At 43.4% G+C, this 22,380-nt stretch overlaps 2 protein-coding genes across 3 annotated transcripts in view; one reads left to right on the plus strand and one right to left on the minus strand.

Moving 5' to 3' along the window:
- Nucleotides 1-10,087, plus strand: part of Bbs2 (Bardet-Biedl syndrome 2) — a 33,084-nt gene extending 22,997 nt beyond the window's left edge. The window contains exons 13-17 of the mRNA XM_028770348.1: nt 1,009-1,140; nt 2,602-2,739; nt 3,453-3,565; nt 8,277-8,425; nt 9,632-10,087. Of these exons, the coding sequence (XP_028626181.1) occupies nt 1,009-1,140; nt 2,602-2,739; nt 3,453-3,565; nt 8,277-8,425; nt 9,632-9,738 (639 nt within the window). The 3' untranslated portion in view covers nt 9,739-10,087. The remainder of the gene's footprint in view (nt 1-1,008; nt 1,141-2,601; nt 2,740-3,452; nt 3,566-8,276; nt 8,426-9,631) is intronic.
- A 31-nt stretch (nt 10,088-10,118) lies between these two features.
- Ogfod1 (2-oxoglutarate and iron dependent oxygenase domain containing 1) overlaps nt 10,119-22,380 on the minus strand; it is a 31,112-nt gene continuing 18,850 nt past the window's right edge. For both annotated transcript variants that reach the window (XM_028770350.1, XM_028770349.1), the window contains exons 9-13: nt 20,911-20,990; nt 20,342-20,655; nt 15,085-15,207; nt 14,642-14,700; nt 10,119-13,993 (exon numbers count right to left, since the gene is read on the minus strand). In XM_028770350.1, the coding sequence (XP_028626183.1) occupies nt 13,832-13,993; nt 14,642-14,700; nt 15,085-15,207; nt 20,342-20,655; nt 20,911-20,990 (738 nt within the window). In that variant the 3' untranslated portion in view covers nt 10,119-13,831. The remainder of the gene's footprint in view (nt 13,994-14,641; nt 14,701-15,084; nt 15,208-20,341; nt 20,656-20,910; nt 20,991-22,380) is intronic.

Below are 22,380 nucleotides of genomic sequence, written 5' to 3' on the forward strand. Positions count from 1 at the left end.
ACCAGTCATGGCAGTTCCTAGGGCTCCTTATGACGTAGGCAGTACTCCCCTCCCATTAGCTGTGAGCGCCTCAAAATCATTAAGCATTTAGTTAAGGTAGCACTTGAGCTAAAAAAAACAAAATTTCCCCCATCTCTAAATCCTACTTTTTCTATCCACCCCCCTTGAGACTTCTCACTATGCAGTCTAGGCTGGTCAGGAATTCCTGGGTTCAAGCGATCGATCCTTCTGCCTTCATCTTGCAAGGAACTGGGAATATAAATGAACGCTGCTACCCTAAACATCTCCATTTTTCTTCTCTCTCTCTCTCTCTTTTTTTTTTTTTTTTTGGTTTTTCGAGACAGGGTTTCTCTGTGTAGCTCTGGCTGTCCTGGAACTCACTCTATAGACCAGGCCAGCCTCGAACTCTCAAACTCAGAAATACGCCTGTCTCTGCCTCCCAAGTGCTGGGATTAAAGGTGTGCGCCACCACCGCCCGGCTGGCTTCCGAATTCTTTCGAAGGTTTTAACTACATAGATTCCCAGCTCACTAGTCAGGCCCTTCTGGGTAGCCTCATGGGTGATTTCTTTCTTGAAGCAGGATTGCAAACCACTGTAAAGTATTAACATCAAAACTGCAGGTAAACCTCCATTGTAGTAGGCACATGTATACTTAATAAAAAAGATTACATGGTAGTGGATCAGTCCTATGCAGACAGTCCTGCCCATCTACAGAAGTAGCGCCCCCTCAGTCCTGTGTGCATCACATGTAAGATTATTGTCTAAGTAGGAGGGACTTGTGCCTGCTGGGGCCCGGCTGTAACTATGTTACCTGTGTAACTATGAGTGTTGAAGACCAGAGATGAGGGAAAGGGGAGTGTGACGCGCATGTATTTGGCCTGTGTGTATAGGGGGCCTGGTGGGGTCTAATGTCTTTCAAAAACCAAGTAGTAAAACCAGAGAAAGGAATTCTTTCCACAATGACTGAACTTTAAAAACTGAAGCACATATCATTCTATTATTTTTAAGATGGTCACGTGGCTCAACCAGAACTTTCTGTTGCCAGAAGACAGTAACATTCAGAATGCCCCGTTTCAAGTCTGTTTCACATCCTTACGCAATGGTGGCCAGCTCTACATAAAAATGAAATCAAGTGGTGAGGTGACGTATAATGTATGACACATGACGCTGTGGGCATAGGGTTCTATCTACCATGTTGTTTGACCATGCACGTGCAAAGTGTAACTCACACTGTCAAGATCATAGAAGCGAGCTTCCCAGCCAGTGTGTCCATGTCAGTGCAGATACTGGGGTTCACTCTGGAACAGCAGTGCGGGGCCTTGTTCTGGGCTTTTATTCCTTCCTTCTATAATTTGAGGAGACCTGGTGTCTTCATGTCATTTCCTGTTACCATGACAAAGTACTCTGCAGAAACAATATAGAGGAGACAGGATGTATGTTTGTCACAGTTCTAGCCTTAGACTGTGACAGTGGAGAAGTCACAGTGGCAGAAGCTGCCCATGTTTCTATCCACAGTCAAGGAGCAGAGAGGAAGAACTAAGGTATGTGCCACCTGCTCCTCTATTACCTTCAGTCCAGGCCCCAGCTCAGGAGACGCTGCCCATCAGGGTGTTGTCTTCCATGTCAGCACTAAGAAAATCCCCTTACAGGCATGCCTACTGGCCCACCAATCCAGACCATTAAACTTCCTTTACGGTTGATTCTAGATTGTGTCACGTTGGCAATTAAAAATAACCGTGTGTGGTGTGGCACACAGGAGGCAGAGGCAGACAGATCTCTGAGTTCAAGCCTGGGCTATGTACCTTGTCTCAAAACAACAAAACAAAAACAAAATAAATAAGTAAAAATGAAAATCATGATAATAAAAAGATCATGATGGTTGGGAGCATAGAGGGCACTGTTCTGTAAGTCTGGAGAATGATCCGCTGTAGCCATGATAGCCACGTTTATTTATTTTGAATAAGTTTATTAAGTATATAGCAAGCAAAAATAAAAGTCAGTGGCAGGAGAGCGAGAGAACAGAACGTCATCAAACAGGAATTTACAGCATCTAGCAGAGATGGCTAGGGTACCCTGACAGAGAGCACACCGAGGCAGTACCATCAAAATGAGGTACACAGCATCCAGCAGACTGGGGAAACTGAGGCAGACAGAGTTCCTGACTGAGCTTTCCATCAATGAGTGAGCTTCTCACTGTGGAACTTCCAGCTTCTCATTCCCATGAGACAGAAAAATGTTTAGCTCTTCTCAAGGACACCATGTTTTTACTCTTGGCCGTTTGCTGTTTTTTTCTCCTGGTTACAAGGCCACGAGCAGTGTTGTGACCTATAGTCCCGGCTACTTGGGAGGTTAGGTTTGAATGACACTTGGCACAAGATCATTTTAACTGTGTAGTATTGCATTTAGTTTATAAGGTTGCAGGAGTGACCTTTAGCCATCTACAAGCAATAATGGCCATGGTTTAAAATTTCCTAAAAGCATCCTGCCTTCATCACTGTACACAAACATGTTCTTAAGAATTGTGTAGAGCGTGGAGAAAGTCAGGCGCTGACTCTCATCCATCTGTGAGGATGCTAAACTTGCCCGTTTTCCCCTGGGCAGATCACCGTGAATACCGATGATATTGATCTTGCTGGTGATATCATCCAGTCAATGGCGTCCTTTTTTGCTATTGAAGACCTTCAAGTAGAAGCGGATTTCCCTGTCTACTTCGAGGAATTACGAAAAGTGCTGGTGAAGGTAAGCCATGGTAGCCTCGGAGCTGGAATTATGTCTCCTATAAAGTGAGCAAAGACGCATGTGTGTGTGCCATATGACAATCATGTTCTAAAGAATTTTGTAAAAACTTAGATGAGCACATTGGTGTGTGAGTTCCTTAGAGGATGTGTGTAAAAGCGAAGCCACCTCTTCATCCCTTGCTTCTTCTGGTTCCAGAGGATGCTCTTCCACATACACATTACACTGTGACTTTCTGTTTATCTAATCTGCTGCATCCACGTTGGTCTTGAGTTCATTGCTTTCCAAAAACTCAAATTTCAAGTCAAAAAAGAAAAATAAGGGTTAAGATTGGCTGTAGTGTAAAACACTACTCTGGGGGTCAGGGCTATAGCCGCGGGGTGCCCAAGGTTTGTACTCAGTGTTATACTGCCCCCTCCTGAGGAAAAAACTGCAGAGAAACCAAAATCTCACCATGAATCACTATGAATCACTAAAACCTTACTATGTATGTTGCTCAGACCCTTGTTGCTGACATAGGAAAGTCTAACCTGGGGCATCATCACCGAAGGCAGTGTAGACCATTTGTTTAAAGGAGATGGAATGTAGAGGTAATGAAGGTGGTAATACTGAGCAGGGAGGACGAGAGCTCTGTATGTGGCAGGCAGTGTCCTCAGGCTTCCTGGCTGTGGGGAGGTTTGTGAAGCCTTGTTAACTTGAGTGTTCTTGGTCTCGAGGTGGATGAGTATCACTCAGTGCATCAAAAGCTCAGTGCCGACATGGCTGATAATTCTAACCTCATCCGAAGTTTGCTGGTCAGAGCGGAGGATGCTCGTCTGATGACAGTCATGTGAGTATTTACCAGAGCTGGAATAAATGACTAGTCAAACAAGTGAGTGGTAAAGAGAAGGAACTCTCAGATGCTGCTTGGCAGAGTCCAAATTAATTCAGTTATCTCAGAAAATAAGTTAGCATTATTAGTAAAGCTGAAAATGTATTGCAAACCAGCAGTTTGTAGTGTAAGGCTTAGAGAAATTTCTGCTCGTTTTACATATTTACACAACATTCATAAAGACATTGTGTATAAAAACCCTGTATTAATTAGCTTCCCATTGCTACAACAAAATGCCTAAGACTGAATAATGCATAAAAAAGAGTTGTCTCTTTAGCTTTTGGAAGTTCATAGTTCAAATAATGCTGCACTGGTTCTGGTGAGGGCCCTCCTAATGGCATGATCCCATGGTGGGTGGCGTCATGGCAGGAGCGCATGCAAGAGCAAGAAATTGTGTAGCAACACTGGAAGCTAGACAGACTCACCTTTTTCTTTTACAGCAGTTCTCTTGAGAAAACTAACTAGGATCCAATGAGATCTGTCTTAATCCCTTCCAACGGCAGCATCCTTAGTGACCTTGTACTATACTGCTTAAGGGGCCTACTACTTAATATTAACAACGGAGGACCTTTGGAGGGCACGCTTAAGCCATATCAAAATCATAGCAAATCCCCCAATGGAAATCCAAAGTGACATCAACAGTGTGACGGACGTGTTACAAGATCAGTAGGGCGGTGAGTTGTGGATGACCACAACATGAAGGACACAGAGAAAGCTTATAAACGTGTCACAGACTGAAAGAGTACTCAACGCCCGTGTCCAGACTGTTTCCACTTACTTAGTTTGAAAGGCAACAAACCTGTCTGGTTTGGGAAGTGTGTACTGATTGGTTGAGGGGTGTCCCTGGAGGCAGAGAGAAGACAAGAATGAAAACCTGGTGCAGGTTGACTTCATCAACCTGGATCAGACCTCGGGGAGTCTAATGCAGTCCATTGTCAGCATATTTGACACATAGTACAATTTGGGAAAACAATTTGGGCAACAATGAGTCCCATCGGTCCACAAGTGTATAATAAGGGTTAAGGCGTGACCACATAGAAACTCCTTTTCCAAGTACATGTGACCATGAAGGTGGGTTTTATATCTAAAAGGCCTAGAATGTAGTGTGGTCTCTGACCAATAGATATCATCGAGGTCAGCAGGTCATAACGTACACGTCACATCTCCCCTAAGGATGGGTAATGGTCTAGAGAGGGAAGAGTCTGGGATAATCATTCCGGGGAGTTGGGTGAGGTCTGCCTCTATAGCAAAAGGTGGGGGGAGGTCTGCCTCCACAGACAGCAAAAGGTCACCAGGTCATTAACAAAATCCACTCTCAGCTTTCTGGATGGAATGCAGGCATTTTTGTCTCCTCCATTGAGGATACTCCCCTGCCTGATTAACTTTCCTGGTTCTCTTAGTGCTTCTCTGTGAGTGCAAGGTCTTCTGTGCCCCCAACAGTTAGCTCCCCGCTTTCCTCTCCCCAGCCCCTGGCAGACACCAGTCTACTAAGCTGTGTTTCTCCTTTTGTGTGCCTATGCGCTTCCTCACTTGTGTGTGTTAGCTTTGTGAACAGTGCTACAGTACACATGCAGTCCTAATCTTGTAAAGACCCTGATTTCAGTTCTTGTGGTCAGCAAGCCAGAGTAGGCTGCTGGATTATACACTATGTCTGTTTTAGGATAGTTTTGAGAGGCTAGCCTCAAACTTACAGTCCTCCTGCTTCAGACCTCCTGTGTGGGGGCTACCAGCAAATTCTGGAGAAAAAGTAACACTAATTTTGTTGCCATCATGTTAAATTTGTTAATTGTGTTAGAAGTGAGATTAACAGGGTGTCCTGTTAGCCAAGAGTGCAAGATGGATGGCTTCAAACTTGCTCCAGTCCTGTCTGCTTCTCAGCAGTTCTGGGAAGCTTCCTTCATCTGGGTATCAGCCACTTTAAGGGTTTATTTTTGTTCAGTCTTTAAAGACTGTTCTTGTGCCAGGCTGTGGTGGCGTACACCTTTGGCCCCAGCATTTGGGAAGCAGAGGCAGGCGGATCTCTGAGTTCCAGGATAGCTAAGGTTACAAAGAGAAACCCTGTCTCAAAAATAAACAAACAAAAAAACCCAAAAAGAAAAAAACAACAAAACTGATGTAATTGTTGTCTCCCAGGTTTACTGCTTCCATCTGCTAACCTAGGCCTAGTTCTGGAAGCTTCTAACCTCCATACAATCTTACCTGGGCCTAGAATGTTTTCATCCTCTGAGACTTACTACTGAATAAGCTCACCCTTTCTAGCTCTTTCTGAATTCTTGTTGGCTGGTTTAACTCAGCTGTTAAACTCCTCAAACTCCTCTCCAAGATGATGGACTCAACCTGGTTTCTCTCTCAGCCTCTGATGTTTTGCTCTGCTTAGCCTCCAACTAACTCTAGCAACCTGATCTGATATTTGGTTCCTTCTCATTCTCTGGCTTGTTCTGTCTTCACCTGTTTCTAGTTTGACCTTTCTGCTTCCTGTCACTGTACAACTGTCACAGAAAAACTGCCTCCTTTTGCTTCCTCTCTGCTCTGTTCTCTTAAGTAGCCTCTCTTTTCTCTCTGCTCTTCTGAGAGTTAGACATATCCTATTCTGTCAAGTCTTTTTCTGATTCATCACTTTGCCTCTCAATTAGACATCACTTTCAAACATGGGCACTTCCTTCTACAAACTAACTTTACCTTTATTATTTGGGATTAAAGGTGTACTAAGGGTGTGTCTGTATTCCAGCCAGAGGGACTAAAGGTATGTGCTCAGGCTGAGCCGCACCACAATTAGAAGAAAGTTTTTTCAATAAATGACAATCTCAAGGACCAAATATCCTGCAACATCTTGCAGTCATTTTTGTCATGTAAGTTTGAGCCTAGATGTTACTATTATAAATAGTAGCTTTTACATTACATTTTCTGTAACTATAGTTTTCTGTGTTAATGAACACTTGATTTTATAAAATGCTACTTAAGAATTTTCAGATGAAGGGCTGGAGAGTGGCTCAACCATTAAAGGCTAGACCAAAAATATAAAAGAATTTCCTGATGTGGCCAGGTGTGATAGTGCATGCCTTTAATCCCAGGAGACAGAGGCAGTCAGCCTGGTCTACAAAGTGAATTCCAAGACAGCCAGGGCCACACAGAGAAATAGAGTTTCCAGATGTGTACTGTAAATTGAAGTAGGGTTTTGCTTTCAAAGGCCAACTACTTCTGGGTCTCCACTTGAGCTTTTGTTTCTCTGATGTTGATGGCCTTAGCATTTGATTTCACACAGTGTGAGGCTCCCGGAGGAATAAAGTGTCTCCAAACCTTCATGTTGTTCTCAGACTCATTTGTGTTTCCCATGCAGACTCTCACACACAATTGTGCACGTTTTTTATTTGTGTAAATATAGTTGACATATAGCTTGTAAAATGCACACAGAAAACAATTTTCAGAACTTCTTTGACAGTGTTGCTATTGCTACAATCAAGATGCAGAATGTTGATTCCTTTGAGCCTCTGTGTTGATACCTCATCTCCAGGGACCATCTCTTACCCTGCAGTTTTACCCTTGCCTAATACCGTCACGCCACGAATAACCGTTTAAGTTGGGCCTTTTTTCACTTACCATCATGTCTTTGAGATTTATCCATGCTGTTGTATGGGTCAGGTTCTGCTTCCCCCCACCCCCACCCCGTTTATTGCTGAATACTATGCCACACAGAGACGTGTGGTGGTCAGTTTATCCCTTCACCACTTGGTAGATATGTGTTCCCTAACTTTGGTGGTTATATTTTTATAACGGGTTTTGCAGACATGCATTTTTACTTGTCTTGGAATAGGACTACTGGGGTATAGAGTAAGGATGTAGAAACATAGAGGGGCTTTTTCTTTTCCTTAAACAAAAGTATAGAGAAAACTAAAGCTGCATATGTATTAAGAAATTGCCAGGGTTGCAGAGAAACTACCATTTTGTATTCAGCGTGGCATGAGTTTCAGTTTAGCCTTTTTACTTAAATAATTTTCATTGTTGTATAGGAATATTTTGTTGTGTTTTAAATTTTTCTTTTACATTTGTTCTATTTTGTATGGGCAGAGGCGTGAGTGCATGTGTTAGAGGTCAGAGGACAATTTCTATTGTGTGGGTTCTGGGGATTCAACTCAAATGATGAGGTTTGGTAGCATGCGCCCTTATCCACTGAAGCCATCTCACTGGCCCACGCTTTATTAAGTGTTGTATGATAGGAAGCTCAGTATGTTCTCTAGAAATATTTTACAAATAGGCCTTTGTATTTGATGAATTACTAATTTGGAACTTGGAGGAGAGATCGCTACTGCCTTGCTAACTTGTCCCTGCCTACCAGCCCAGGGTTTTAAGTTTCTAAATATAAACAAATCATGGACCAATTACTCAAAAAGCTCATTTGTTTTTCTATTTATCTGAGAAAAAAAAAGAGGCTATTTTGATGGAAACTTTTGGATGTTTGCAAAACAAACCTCAGTAGTTAGTCTGTATTAGGGAGACTACAACTAAAATCATGTTCTCTCCTTCCCTACTCCCTTCTGTTCATTTGAGCCCAGGCTTTCGCCAGTGGCCCAGGCTGGCTTTGAACTGTGTGCCATGCTTGGCTGCTTTCTTTTTCAGTGTGTGTCAGGAAGCCTGTTGAGTGTTGATGCTAGGTTTCTGTTGATTGACACAGGAAAACCATGAAGAATCGTTATCTGGAGCTCTATGACCTTAATAAAGATCTGCTAAATGGATACAAGATTCGCTGTAACAACCACACAGAACTGCTAGGGAACCTCAAGGCAGTGAACCAAGCAATCCAAAGAGCAGGCCGTCTGCGCGGTAAGCGTGTCCCCAGACCTGATTTGTAGTGATATTCCGAAAGCGTGAGAACATGGAAGATTGTGGATACATTATAAAACTCACCCTGGAGCCTAAGGCAGCCTCCCTTCAGCTCTCTAGAGCTGGCCTTGGAGTCTACTCCTCACACCAAGGGCTTTAGTTTTCTCCAGACAGATTTTTGTTTCATTTTTTTTGTTTTACTTGTTTTGTTTTTTAAAGAAATAAAGCCTTGCAGGGCATGGTGGCATACATCTTTAAATCCCAGCACTTGAAAGGTAGAAGCAAGCAGCTCTCCTGTTAGTCGAGGCCAGCCTGGTCTACAGAATGAGTCCCAGGACAGTCAAGGCTACATAAAGAAACCCTGTCCCAATAAACAAACAAACAAACAAACAAACAACAAAAAAAGTAATAAAGCCCTAAATTCCTTTTCTAAGATCTTGTAGCTTCTAAAGCAGCCATCCGCAACCTGTGGGCTGTGATCCCTTTGAAGGTCACATATCAGATAATTACAATCCATAACAGTAGCAAAATGAAGTGGCAAAGAAACAATTTTATGGTTGGGGGTAACCACAACATGAGGAATTAACTGTATTACAGGGTTGCAGCATTAGGAAGGTTGAGAAGCAGTGTCCTAAAGGAAAACTTAGTGTTTATAATCCAAAGGAAGTAAATAAATTTAAGTTAGGGAAGAAAAAGAAAAGAAAATTACTGAGGCAAGTGTAGCAAGAGAACAGCAGGATAGGCCTACAGGAAGTGGAAATGCAGTGGAAATGCTGCTGATTCTGCTGCTTTGATCAAGTTCTCTTGGTTCGGAGTGTGAGCTGAGTCATCTGTACAAACCTACTTTGATTCTGGCTTGGGATGATCTCTAAGTTTGTTCTGTAATAAATTCTGTCTTTTCTAGGAAGTAGCAAGTTAGCAAAATTTGTATATGTAACTCTTTTCTACTCTGGTTTTATGCTGTCTTCAAACTGTCCTTACCCTAACCTCATATTTTCCCAGACAGGGTTTCTCTGTGTAGTCCTGGCTGTCCTGGAACTCATCCTGAAGTCCAGACTGGCCATGAACTCAGAGATCTGCCTGCCCCTGCCTCCAGAGTGCTGGGATTAAAGGCATGTGCCACCAAGCCTGGCTTGGCTTTTAATCCCTAATTTCCCTTTTAATCATCTTTTGGGATGCACTGACTTGATGTCTTATCTCATACAGTTGGAAAGCCTAAGAACCAGGTGATCAGTGCTTGTCGGGATGCGATTCGAAGCAACAACATCAACACGCTCTTCAGAATCATGCGCGTGGGGACTGCTCCTTCCTAAGAGACAGGGGAGAGGAAGGAAGCTCCTGCAAAAGGTTTTCATCTAGACATGGAGGCTGGTTGGCCTCCAGTCACATCCTGGTGAGTCCAGGCTGCTAAGGATGAAACCATGCTAACGAATACAACGAAAGACCAAGCATTCCAGCTGAAAGTCTCCTTCATTGGACATCAGTAGTATTGCTGCTGATTTGTATGAGACAGTAAGACTCTTAAAATATATTACTGTTTCAGAGTTTAACTTGTTTTTGTGCATAAAGTTAGTGTATGAATTTATCTCCCCCCCTGAAATTGTTACTGAAATTTAAAATGAGTATTTACTTTTTCATTAAAAATAAAAGACACTGGTCTTCCTTGTTGTTTATAAATTACCACCATAGCAGAAATGCACAAACACTTTTATTTTGTGGGGAAAACCAAAAATACAGATATCCATTTTTTAATCATTCAAATGTATGTGTAAACATTTATATTAAGGAAAAACAAATTTAAAGGCAGTCTATCAGCTGGGGTAGCATTAGCTGGATACAGATCTCCAAATGCATCCCGGGCTGCTCATTTTCATTTGTAAGAAACCTGAAAGGTACACGCTTAAGGACCCACTGAGGGAACCATTTTCATTCTTGTATGCAGTGGCAGCCTTAGTGGCTCCTTCCAAGCCCCGCCTGACAAACTGCCCTACAACCTTGTATTTACCCAACAGGAGAAAGGGAAGAAAGAGAGAACACAGAAGACTCATGCTTCCTAATACAGTGCAGGGTGGCCGCAAAGATAACGCTCACACTAACACAGGGCTGTCACAGGGATTTCAACTGACTTTTGTGTTTTTCCACAGTTTTAAATTCTCAACAATGAACATGCATTACTTATATAGTTTGAAGAGATATAAAGCTGTTATCTTTGGAAGGAATAACACCTTTCGGAAAAGGAGTTACAAGACCTGGAAGTTCACAGCTGGACACAGTGGTACTCTGTAATCTTAGCAGTGGCAGAGCTAGGGTATACAGAGACCCATTTCAAAAACACCAATAAATAAGAAAACAAAGAATTAGATGTGCATTAAGAGAGACATGCCATTGGTCACACAGAAAATAGCATAGCTTTTACCAAGAAGAGGTACTGAGAGCCCACATTTGACTCTTGCCCTATGCCCAAAACAGCAACCAATCAGGATCAAGAATGAAACAATAGCAAGCTTAGGCAAGGTTGAACAGACAAAGCAGCAGCTTTCTGCCTTCCAACTTGGACGACATGTTAAAAATACTCTATCTTCAACAGCCTTAGCTTACGTAATAGAACTTTATTTTAAACTTTAACTTTTAGAACTTTGACTTATAACTTTTCATTGTATAGCTGTACAAAAATATTTTCATTTTTTTAAACTTTCTGAATTTTCTGTTAAAATACTAAGTCACTCGCACACATACATGCACACAGGCCCACACACTTATGATTGTCATCATCATCACTGCCTTCTACCTGTGCGTTCTTCCCCTGTGGTCTTCGGGGCAGCAACACGTGCAGAAGAACTGGCCCCGGAGCTATGCCTTCCTCTGAATACCGTGTGAAGGATCTGCCTGAAGCACATGGGAGTTACCGCCTCAACAGCAGTGCACTCTGAGCAGGTAATGTGAGCAAGCACAGAAAGTGGTGGCCTGCTAGTGACAGTAGTGTGCACAGCTGCCTGGGCTGTACTCTCATGCAGCGGCAGCACAGGTGGCCTATTCTCACTAGGCTCACCGTGTGACTCTGAGTGATCTGGAGTACAGGAATCTTTCGGCTCCACTGTAGACTTACGGGCCCACTGTCATACACCATTCATCTCACCGACACATCAATAACGTGGCACATGGCAAACTGAAAAAAGCAGCTGCTCATCAGAGCAGAAAAGCAACCTGCAGGTTCTATCGTTCTTGCAGACCAGGAGGCGCTGTGAAGACAGAAGAACCCTTCAGGGTACTTCCCATTCAGGCACTTCGACTGGGGGGAGAGCAGGTCTGCCTTTAGTCTGCAGCAGTTCAGAAAAGGGAAGTTGCAAAATTAATCATTAGCAACAAAGTATGTGGAGTCCTACTTGAGCACTACTCTGTTTAAAGTGCTATGGCGTCTACAACAGTATGCACGGGCAACAGTCCATCACTGCCTGGCGAGGGAAGACAACTCTAAAACTAGGTCTGGATAGTCTTCTTTTATCTTTGATTTTTTGAATCAGGGTTTCACTGAGTAGCTCTGGCTGTCCTATAGTACCTTTTTGTAGACCAGGCTGGCCTTAAATTCACAGATCTGTCTGCCTCTTCTGCTTCCTGAGTGCTGGGATAAAGATGCATGCCTCCCACTCCTGGCTCGATCTTTGTTTTTGAGACAAGGTGTACTGTTGCCCAGGCTGGCCTTGAATTTGCTGTGTGATGGAGGGTAGTCTTGAACTCTTGATCCTCTTGCCTCTACCTTCCAAAATCTGGGATTAAAGTATGGCCCCCTCAGTTTAGGTCTGGATATTCTCATGTCATTATTTAAAATTACTTTGTTTTATGATTAATACTACAACATATAAAACTTGTAAGTATCCATTAGGTTATGAATGTTAAACGTGTTTTGCTGACTGGGGTAAATAAAACAAATTGAAAGCCATCAATCTAAAAGACAATGCATTTGAATGGACTTTTAGGATGCCAGAGAGTCGTGAGTAAGACACTTGAAGGTCCAGTGCTTTTCCTACTACTAAGTAAAGTCCATAAGGACGTTACTGAAACCCGCAAGGATAGTCAGAAAACAAGAAAGCAGCAAATGGAGGCCGTTTGGGGTGGTGTGAGGACATCTCTCAGCCATCATGCACACCCCTACAATGGGAAGAGCTATGCCACAGCCCCATGGAGCAGTTCACAGAAAAGAACAGAAGCAAAAGGAGGCCTTCTTATCCTCCTTTTAGCATGGGGTCTTTCAAAAGGAAGGAAAAGGCAACAAGTTCCACACCTGGCCCTCCAGCATTTAGGATCGCACAGTCTCTGAGAGGCTAGACTCAGAGAAGCCATGGTTCCTGGTTTAGAAGGCAGTAGACACGAGAGGAAATACATAGGGCAGTAAGCAGCTATGGAATTCCTGGGGCTATGTTAATTTCAGTCAGACCTTTTCCAAGAGAGCAAGACTACCTAGCTGAGTATACCCTGTCTGAGAGTCAGGGTCGAGCTCAGCCCACAGTGGGAGCAGAGTAATGACTCCGACTATGTCACAGTTCATAGGCTCAGCATGAAGAGGGTTACACATGTTTCTACAACCACTTAGGAGTGAAAAAGAAAAACACTGGAAATGCTGATAGACCCTGAGGACTCTGTGCTAAATGAAACAAGCCAATTAGGAAGCAAGACATACTGTTCGGTTCACTTGTGAGGCAAACAGTCAACAGAGAAGGGCAGCAGCATTTCCCTTTGGGAAGACAGAAAACCATTCCCATTCTCTATGGGATACGGATGTTTTCCAGATGGCAGTGATGGGTGCTTGGGAGCACTTCTATGTGCTCAGTTCCACAGACTATGCATGCAGGAATTGGTAGGTGCAGTGGCTCATGCCTGCAATTCCAGCATTTAGGAGGCTGAGGTGGAAGAATCAGTACTTCAGAGCTAGCCTGGGCTACATAGTAAAACCCTGTCGAAAGAAACAAAACAAAACCGCAATCCAAAAAAAATGTTACTCTGCTAAATTTTGTATATACGCCATAAATTTTAAAAAAAATCACCAAAGTTAGAAAGTTGCCAAGGCAGTTACTATAGAACCAAAAGAACTCAAAAGGGGAAAACATTTTTTAAAAACTGAGGGATAAGTACATAGCTCTAGCATGATGTCTAGATTGAGGACAATCATGAATTTTATGAAAGGATGACCAAGATTTGTTTTGTTTTGGGACAGGGTCTCACTGTGTAAGTCACACTGACCTTGGGACTGAAGGTCCCCTTCCTCTACCTCCTGAGGCTGGCATTACAGGTGTGTACCAGCACAGCCAGCAAGGACAGCCTGTTACCCAGCATGCCATGCTTTCCTTCACTCCACCAAGACTCCATGTCCCCTGCACTGGAGTGAATGCTAGCTGGCTTTGCCCAATCTTGTTACTCGTAATAGACGAAGGCAAAGTCCCAGAAACCGCTTCTGTTTGGGAAGTTTTTCCTTTGCTCCAGGCTTCGGTGGTTAATGTGCTTCACAAATCTCAGAGTTTCTCTGTCTCTGTAGACCAACGCCAAGGAATTGTTTTCTGGATTCACTATGAGCAACTGTAACAGGAAACACAAGACACATGAGAATCCAGAGCCCATTCTCCGTTCAGCAGCAAGTCACTACAGGGCAGGCGATTTCCGTGGTGAGTATTTGAGCTGGGGAGGAGGTTCCAAAGATGTTTTTATCAGGAGACGAGCTTTTCTCTGTCTAGACATTTCCCAAGAAGCTCTGCCTCACTAGCACAAACTCAGAAAAGGTTTTGCCTAATGTGTCTGTTTCCAACTACCTAGAAAGAGTGCTGGGTGTGAACCCCTTAACAGAGGCCCCCAGTAAGGCAGAACAGTATGTGCTGATTTTCCTTTCACAGCATTACTGCAAGCTCAGTATTTTCTTGTAAAATTAGAGCCACCTCGAGGCAGGCCAACATGGATTTATCAGCTAAAAACACTGGCTAAGGTAATAAAATTTGTGTTCCTTGCCAGTCGTGGTGGCTCACACCTGTAGCATCAGCAGTTGGTTGATGGAGGCAGGGGTGTTGTGCCAAGGATGAGGCCTGCCTGGGGCCTTTAGTGAGGCCCTGCCTCAAACAAACAAACAAACAAACAAACAAACAAACAAAACCAATATGTGAATAAATTGTTGTCTGAAGAACAGAACTTTGTCAAGAGCTAGAAAGGAGAACTTGTGAGAAGGAAGCCACTTACCTCTTCATCTTCACCTTTAGCAATGTAGGAGGTAAAGCCACCATATTCCGGCTCCCAACCTGATGAAGGAAAGACAAACAGCACTGAGCTCCCACTGCCAGAGTGACTGCCTGCTGAACAGGCTCTGGGACTTCTGTATTGGCCTTTAGCATCTGTTATCATGGATTCCCTCTCAGTTAAATGCCTAATTTCCCCAGACAGCTGAACTGAAACCCAGGCTTACTAATGAATACTGAAAGGGGAGATTAAAGGAATTAACCTTTGCATATCCAGAAATAAATCCTATTTGGGGAGCCTGAAACTCACCATCCCCACCACCCTTTAGAATTCTGAGATTGTGGCCACAGGCAAGCAAGCACTTAAGAACTGGCTCAGCTGGAAGGGCTCTGTCTGGAGAGGCTGCCTGGGCTAAGGAGGCGATTCACTGCCTCACTCCTTCCTACCTTCACAGCCACAGTACAGAAACAGGTCCAGGGCAAACTCAGTCTTGCTGTTGTCATGGATTAATGTGTAGTGACCAGTCTTCCAACGCCTCAGCTCCCCCTGGCACATGGGAATGCTTGATTCTAAGAAAACACAAAATAACGCCCAGTAAACTTTTTACAACTTTGATACAAATGCATGACCACAAGGCCACACCATAAGGTCTTGTGTCAGTCAGAAGTTAGAAGGTCTTATTATTGACTGGGGAGAATGCTGAGTTTTAACTTCCCCCACTCCCTGGTATCTCACTACGTAGGCCTAGTTGGACTCAGAGAGTCACCTGCCTCTGCCAATTGAATGCTGTGACTAAAGGGGCCTGCTACCACGCTTGGCTGAGCTTCAGTCTCTTTACATTTTAGATGAAGTAGAGATTTAATCACAAAACGAATCAGTAAATAAATAAACCTTGAGTATACTTTTATGTATCTTATGTCACCACCAAAGCAGGGAACATGGAAGGTAGCTAGATAGACTGATTATTATAACCTGCTGCTGAGGGTCAAGCTGAGGAGCCAGGAATGGCAGACAAGCACTTGACCACTGAGCTATAGCTGGAAGAGCTGGGGTCTTTTCAAAGCCCACACTAGCCTTGAGAATGCAGTCCTCTTCCCTCAGCCTCCTGAATTCTGGGATTACAGGCATCCCATCATGCCCAGCTTTGAGCACTAAAATATTTCGTAAAGTCTAAGTGTTAGGGACAGAGTTCAGTGGTACAATCCTTGCCTGGCATGGCCAAGTTTTGGGTTCCATTCCCAGTGCCACAAAATTACAAAACACTTTATAAAGTTTAAAGAAAGATGGCGACCCTGTGGCCTCCACTGCCTCTTGGTTATAGACCCGGCTTAGCTCCTTCCTGTGGATCTGTTCGGCTCTCCCTTCTAGCCAACCCCATTCCTTTGTGTCAGCTGCAGATATCTAGAAATGCTTTCTGCCTGGGATCTCCAGTGAGCACCCTAGGACGGGACTCAGGTAAGCCGGTTTTCATTCTCCTTTCCGGTCTCTCTGAAGCCTGCAACAGCCTGCTCTCAGGGACCTCTCCTCTCAGCCTACCTCCACTCCCTGAGGATTCCACCTCTTAGTAGGGACCCAGCCTAGCTATTTCCTGCTGACCCTCTTAGCTTGCCCTCCTAACCTAACACCATTCCTATATCAGCTGCAAAAAATAGAAACTCTTTCTACCATGGGCCTCGGTGCCACAGCTGTTCTCACTGTCATCCTTGTCCTCCTCTACGAGTGCTCCCTCTCACCTCCCTCTCACCCTCAGCCTGCAGCAGCCATTTCTCCAGGGCCCCTCCTCTCAGCCAACCTTCATTGCCTAACGACTCCAACTCTTGGTACAGACCCAGGGCTCCCCTAACCCCTCCATCCTCGTCTCCGCAGACATCTTGTCCTTCTGCAGCCTACCTGTAAGAGCCCCTCCTTTCGCCATGCCTCCAACTCCCTGGGGACCTTGCTTCTTAGAGCAGACAGGATGCCCTAGCTCATTCCCACAGTTGCTCAGCCTTTTTGCTTGGCCCATCTCTGTTCCCCTCTGCCACCCACTGACCGGTAGAAGCACTCTCTACCAGAAAACCCACAGCCACACCACACTTTCCTAAAATCCAGAGAGGGCAACAGAAACCAAGATATCAACACCTAGAATCACTTCAGTCATAATACAGATGCTTAGACACCAGCACAGAAATACAAACATGGAGAGCCAAAACAAAATGCCTGCACCAAAACCCAGTAACTCTACTACAGCAGGGTCTGGGAAAAACAAGACAGCTGAAATACAAGACACGGGCTTCAATTATGACTATGTTCAAAGACCTTAAAGAATATGTGAATAAGTCTTTTAACAATGTCTACAAAACCACAAGGAAATGGTGGGATGAATTAATGAACGGTTCAAGACATGAAAACTGAAAGAGAATAATTAAAGAAAACCCCAATCTGAAAAACTGAAGTGAAAAATTTCGGAAGTCATACAAAAACCTCAGAGAGAAGCCTCACCAACAGAGTGTGAGACATGGAGGGGAGAGTCGTTCAGGCCCTGAGGACAAGGGATAAGAAGTGTTATAGAAAATATGAAATCTAAAACAAAAAACAAACTCTGACACAAAACAACCAGAAAATCAGGGGCACTAGGAAAAGAATAACCTACAAATAACAAGGAGAAAAAACCTAGGTCAAAGACACAGAAAATATTTTCAACAGAATCATAGAAAAAATATTTCCCAGTGCAAAGAAGGAAATGCCTATAAAGCTATTTATAGGCATTTACATATATGCATTTAAATGCCTACAAGAAGCATATAGAACAACAAATAAATAAGACCAGAACAATTCCACACGACACAGAATAATTAAAACACCAAATGTATAGAACAAAGGAAAAAATATTCAAAACTACAAGGGAAAAAGATGAAGCAGAGAGAAGACCAAGTAAGGGCAGGCAAATTAGAATAATAGCTGACATATCAGTGGAGACTCTATGAGCTAGAAGAGTCTGAATGGATGTTCTACAGACTCTTAGAGACCACAGATGTCAGCCCAGATTACTATACCCAGCAAAGCTATCCATCACCATAGATGGAAAAAGATAAGATATTCCACGATAAAACTGAATTTAAGCAATACTTATTTACCAATTCAGTTCTATAGAAGGCACTAGAAAGAAAACTTTGGTCTGAAGATGTTAGCTACACACAAGAAAACAAGGAATAAATAATCCAAGAAAAAAAATCCACACCATAACAAATAAATAGCAAGAATCAATAAACACTGTTCATGGATAACTATTAATACCAATGGTCTCAATTTCCACCAAAAAGACACAAACAGAAAAGATGGGAAAAGAGATACAGCCTTCTGATGTATCCAAGAAGCCATACCATTAGGGATAGATATCACCTTAGAATAAAAGGATGGGAAAAAGTATTCTAAGAAACCGGACTAAAAAAGAAAGCAGGTAAAGCCATTTTAGTATCTGACAAAAGATATTTCAAACCAAAAGTAATCAGAAGAGAAGGGAAGGACCCTAAAAACTCAAAGGGAAAACCCACAAGAGGATAGTGGAATCGTAAACATTTATGCACCAAACCCAGAACTAAGCCAGGTAATCTCAAAGGATCAAATACAAATGGCTGAGAAACACTTTAAAAAAAATCAACATCCTTAGCCATCAGGGAATTGAAAATATTGAGAGTCTATCTTATACCACCATCCAGATGGCCAAGATCGAGAAAACAAATGATAGCTCATGTTGTCAAGGATGTGTGTGGTCACTGAAGGTGAGAGTGTAAACTTGTACAGCCACCATGAAAATCAGGGTGGCAGTTCCTCAGGAAGCTGGGAATGGCTCTAGCTCAAGATTGCTACTACTCTTGGGCATGTACCTAGAGGACCCCATCTTATTCAGATACATCGTTCATCGATGTTCCTTGCTGTTCTGCTCCTAATTGCCAGAAATTGGGAACAGTGTAGATGTCCATTAACCGATGACTGGATAATGAAAATGTGGTGCACTTACACAATGGAATATTATTGAGATGTTAAAAATGAAATTATGATATTTGCAGGTAAATGAATAGAACTAGAAAAAAAATAATCCTGGGTAAGGTAACCTAGATCCCAATAGGCAAATATTGTATGGTATCTCTTATATGTGGATATTAGTTTTTAAGCATTTGATACTACAATCCATATAACCACAGAGGCTAGAGTAAGGGACTTAGAGAGAGGAAAGTATCTCTGAATGGAACTATGGGGAGGGACAACTAACAGTAAGGGCCACTCGAGGGTCATATGGAAACCTACTACTGTATAAGTTTCCTAAGATAGAAACACATGTGCAAGAAATATAAATGGAGTCAACAATGTCCCAGCTAGCCATCTTCTGCCATCGAGTGAAACCTCCAGTGCCAGGAATGGATTACATCTAGTTGAGTCATTGGCCAAAGCATCTCCAAACCCCAAACATCTCAGGCCATTGCTAAGGTTATTGGTCATTCTCCATAAACTGATGGTAAGGCCTATTACCGAAAACAGCATTTACATATCTCACTGAACATGGAGAAGTCAGGGAGGTGCCTAACTAGAGGCTTCACCCCTCCTGATTAGTGTTCAAGATACTGGAAGGTATCTCTGCATGCTGTCAGATGAGAAAAGGTAACCATCAACCCAGCCACAAACCCTGTGATCTACAAAGGAGGACTACTTGAAAGATATGCTGGCGTAAAAGTGGCACAGACACCGAGGGAGTAACCCACCGTGCTGATTGGATTTAAGGCCTTCTCCACAAGAAATAACCCATGCCTGACACGGCCCAAACCCAAGACAGGATATATCACAGGCCTAACAGAAAACCAAATAATAGTGTTCTGCTAAAGGAACATAACAATGGCTCCTAATGAGATTCTGCTAGTCCCATAGATCTTGCTCAGCCGTCAGAGAACCTTCTTGCAGTACATGGAGACTAACACAAATACACACAACTGGACAATATGGAGAAACGGAAATTTTGGAATACTCAGTCCTAAGTGGGATGTCTTTATCAAGCCCTCCTTTCAGGGCCCAGGGAGCTATGTAGAAGAGAAGACAGAAAGATTGTTAAGAGCCAAAGGGGATGGATGACTCCAAACACACAAAAACAACAACTCCAAATGACTCTTCCACACCCAACAGGACCGATGCATGTACGAATTCACAGAGACCATGGCAGCATGGACACAGCACTGTAATGGGGTCATGTGACAAAGGATGACCATGACTGAGCAGCCTCAGGCGAGAGGGTGATGTGGGAAAGCTTCTCTGAGGAAGTGCCGCTGCTCAGGTCTGAATGAGAAGACGAGCATTTTGGGGAGGAGATCAGCTAGTATACTTTATGAGCATGAGAACAGCCGGTGAGGGGCATGTCCCTGAGGGAAGTGATTCAAGATGCTATGTAAGCCTTCAGCACTGGGTGAGCTTTCTTTGTTTTCTGGGTATGGATGTGACCTCTGCCATCTCCTAGGAGAACTCAAGATCCCTGGGAGCTGACTTTGTTTTGTTCTCCTGTTCCTGAGGTGGAAACGGTGCAATCGTAGATCCCCAGGAAGTACTTGTTACATGGGTATCGATAAATCATTTGAGTCTGGTGCCTTAGACCATGCCCATCCTGACCCCCAAGGATAAATCAGTTAAATGCGAAATGGTTTCAGGGGAAAATAAAGGTGAGTCCTAACACCAGCTTACCTTTCTTTTCTTTGTCTTCTTGTGGTTCCGGGTCTGCCTGTTCACCATTCTCTTGACTGTGGCTGCCAGCAGCTGCCTGATTATTCTCTGGCCCTGAGGGGCTCTGGCTGGTCCCTTCTTCAGTGTCAGCAGCAGCACTGGCTGTCTCCCCCTCTCCTTTCTCCTCAGTCCCATCGTCTTCTGAAGGGGCCAAGAAGTGAAGCTTCAGGCCAGTGAAGTTGGACAGCAGCAGGAAAAGTGCCTCTGAGCGAAGCAGGTCCATGCACTCCTTCAGGATATCAGGGAGATGAGCTTCTTCTGCTTTCTCATAAAATCTGAAAGCAGCAATGGCAAGCTCCTTAGTTCCTACATGTTAGAGTGCCATGCAGTCAAAGCTGGGCATTAGCTTTGAATCTTTCTCCCTAACCGATGGCACAACTTATGAAAACGGTGAGTCTCTGCTAAGAACTGCTACATACAGCATGTCCTGGGGAACGGAATGTTAAGGCAAGAACCCTACAGGGATGAGCTATGTGGATGAAAAGGAGATGCTAAATCCAGATGGAACCACCTGCGACGGCGACCCCTACCTTTTGTTTGGGGGTCCGTGGCTTTTCCATTCCACATCTCCTTTCTCCAAGGCTTCACAGACCTTTGCAAATTTCTCAGGCTGGAAAATAAGCAAATAAAGAAGTTGGCAAAAAAAAAAAAAAAAAAAAAAAAAAAAAAAAAGGAAAGAAAAAAAAAAGAAAAAACTTCGTGCCGGGCAGTGGTGCCGCATGCCTTTAATCCCAGCACTCGGGAGGCAGAGACAGGCAGATTTCTGAGTTCGAGGCCAGCCTGGTCTACAGAGTGAGTCCCAGGACAGCCAGAGCTATACAGAGAAACCCTGACTTGAAAAACTAAAAGAAGAAGAAGAAGAAGAAGAAGAAGAAGAAGAAGAAGAAGAAGAAGAAGAAGTAGTAGTAGTAGTAGTAGTTGGCAAATCCTTCTGCAGTCCCTCACTATTCCAGGAGGAGAAGCAGCTCTGTAGAGTATCAGCTGGCTGATTCCTGAGGAGACCATTTGAATATTTCCTCTTTCATACAAGATTTCTGTGGCACCTATACCTAAAAGAGCCAAGTGTTGTTGGGCTATTTCCATAAAGTGTTTGTAAATTTATTACTAAAGATTTTTATTTGCACATATGGGTGTGACGTATGTGAATGTGTGCACATGGATACATGCACCCATACATGTGTGAGTATAAGCCAGAGAAGCATCTCTTCCACTGGTCCTTCACTGAGCCTGGAGCTTGTGGTTCCCAGACCCTCTCCCCACTAGGTTGGAAGCCAGCAACTTCACCCTCTTATCTCTACAAACACATGCCCACACGAGTGCTAGGGATCTGAGCTTAGACCCTCATGCTTATGAAACAAATGGTCTTACCCACTGACCCTTTCCCCAGCTTTTAGTGGTTGTACAGCTTGGCTTATGTGAAATTGCTAAGCACTACATTTCAAATTCCTAGTGACACTAACTCCTCTTGGAGTCTTAGGATGTCATGAGGAAAAGTTAAACTGCATTAGCTAGTATCACTAAAATGGACATCCCTGCACAACAAGATAGACTCTCTTGGTTCCACTTCTCCCCTCATTTAAGAAGCTTTCAAATTTAGAATAGTCAAATATAATGTATGAAACTGGTTTTCTATTAAAATATATCTATAGGAGGCTTTACTTAAAACACTATTATGTGTATATGGGTGCTTTGCCTGAATGTTTATGTATATGTGCATTGCCCATGCGGGCTAGAAGAGGCACTGGGTCCCCTGGAAATGGAGTTACAGACAGTTGTTAGCTGTTATTATTTCAGTAACAAGATAATGCCCCTCAAATTCTGTACCATTCAATGTCTGCTGTGAAATTCTGACAGAGTCAGTTTATAGAACCCCTCCTCCTTTTTCATGGAGGAAGAGCTCTTGGGAATGTGTATCCGTGTATCCACCGTGGTCATGAAGTGCTCTGTTAGTACGTGATATCTCACGTAGTTCTCATAACTCAGCAAGAAAGGCAAGTGAT

The sequence above is a fragment of the Grammomys surdaster genome, unplaced genomic scaffold, assembly GCF_004785775.1.
Source record: "Grammomys surdaster isolate TR1022 unplaced genomic scaffold, NIH_TR_1.0 201, whole genome shotgun sequence".
Lineage (NCBI taxonomy): Eukaryota > Metazoa > Chordata > Mammalia > Rodentia > Muridae > Grammomys > Grammomys surdaster.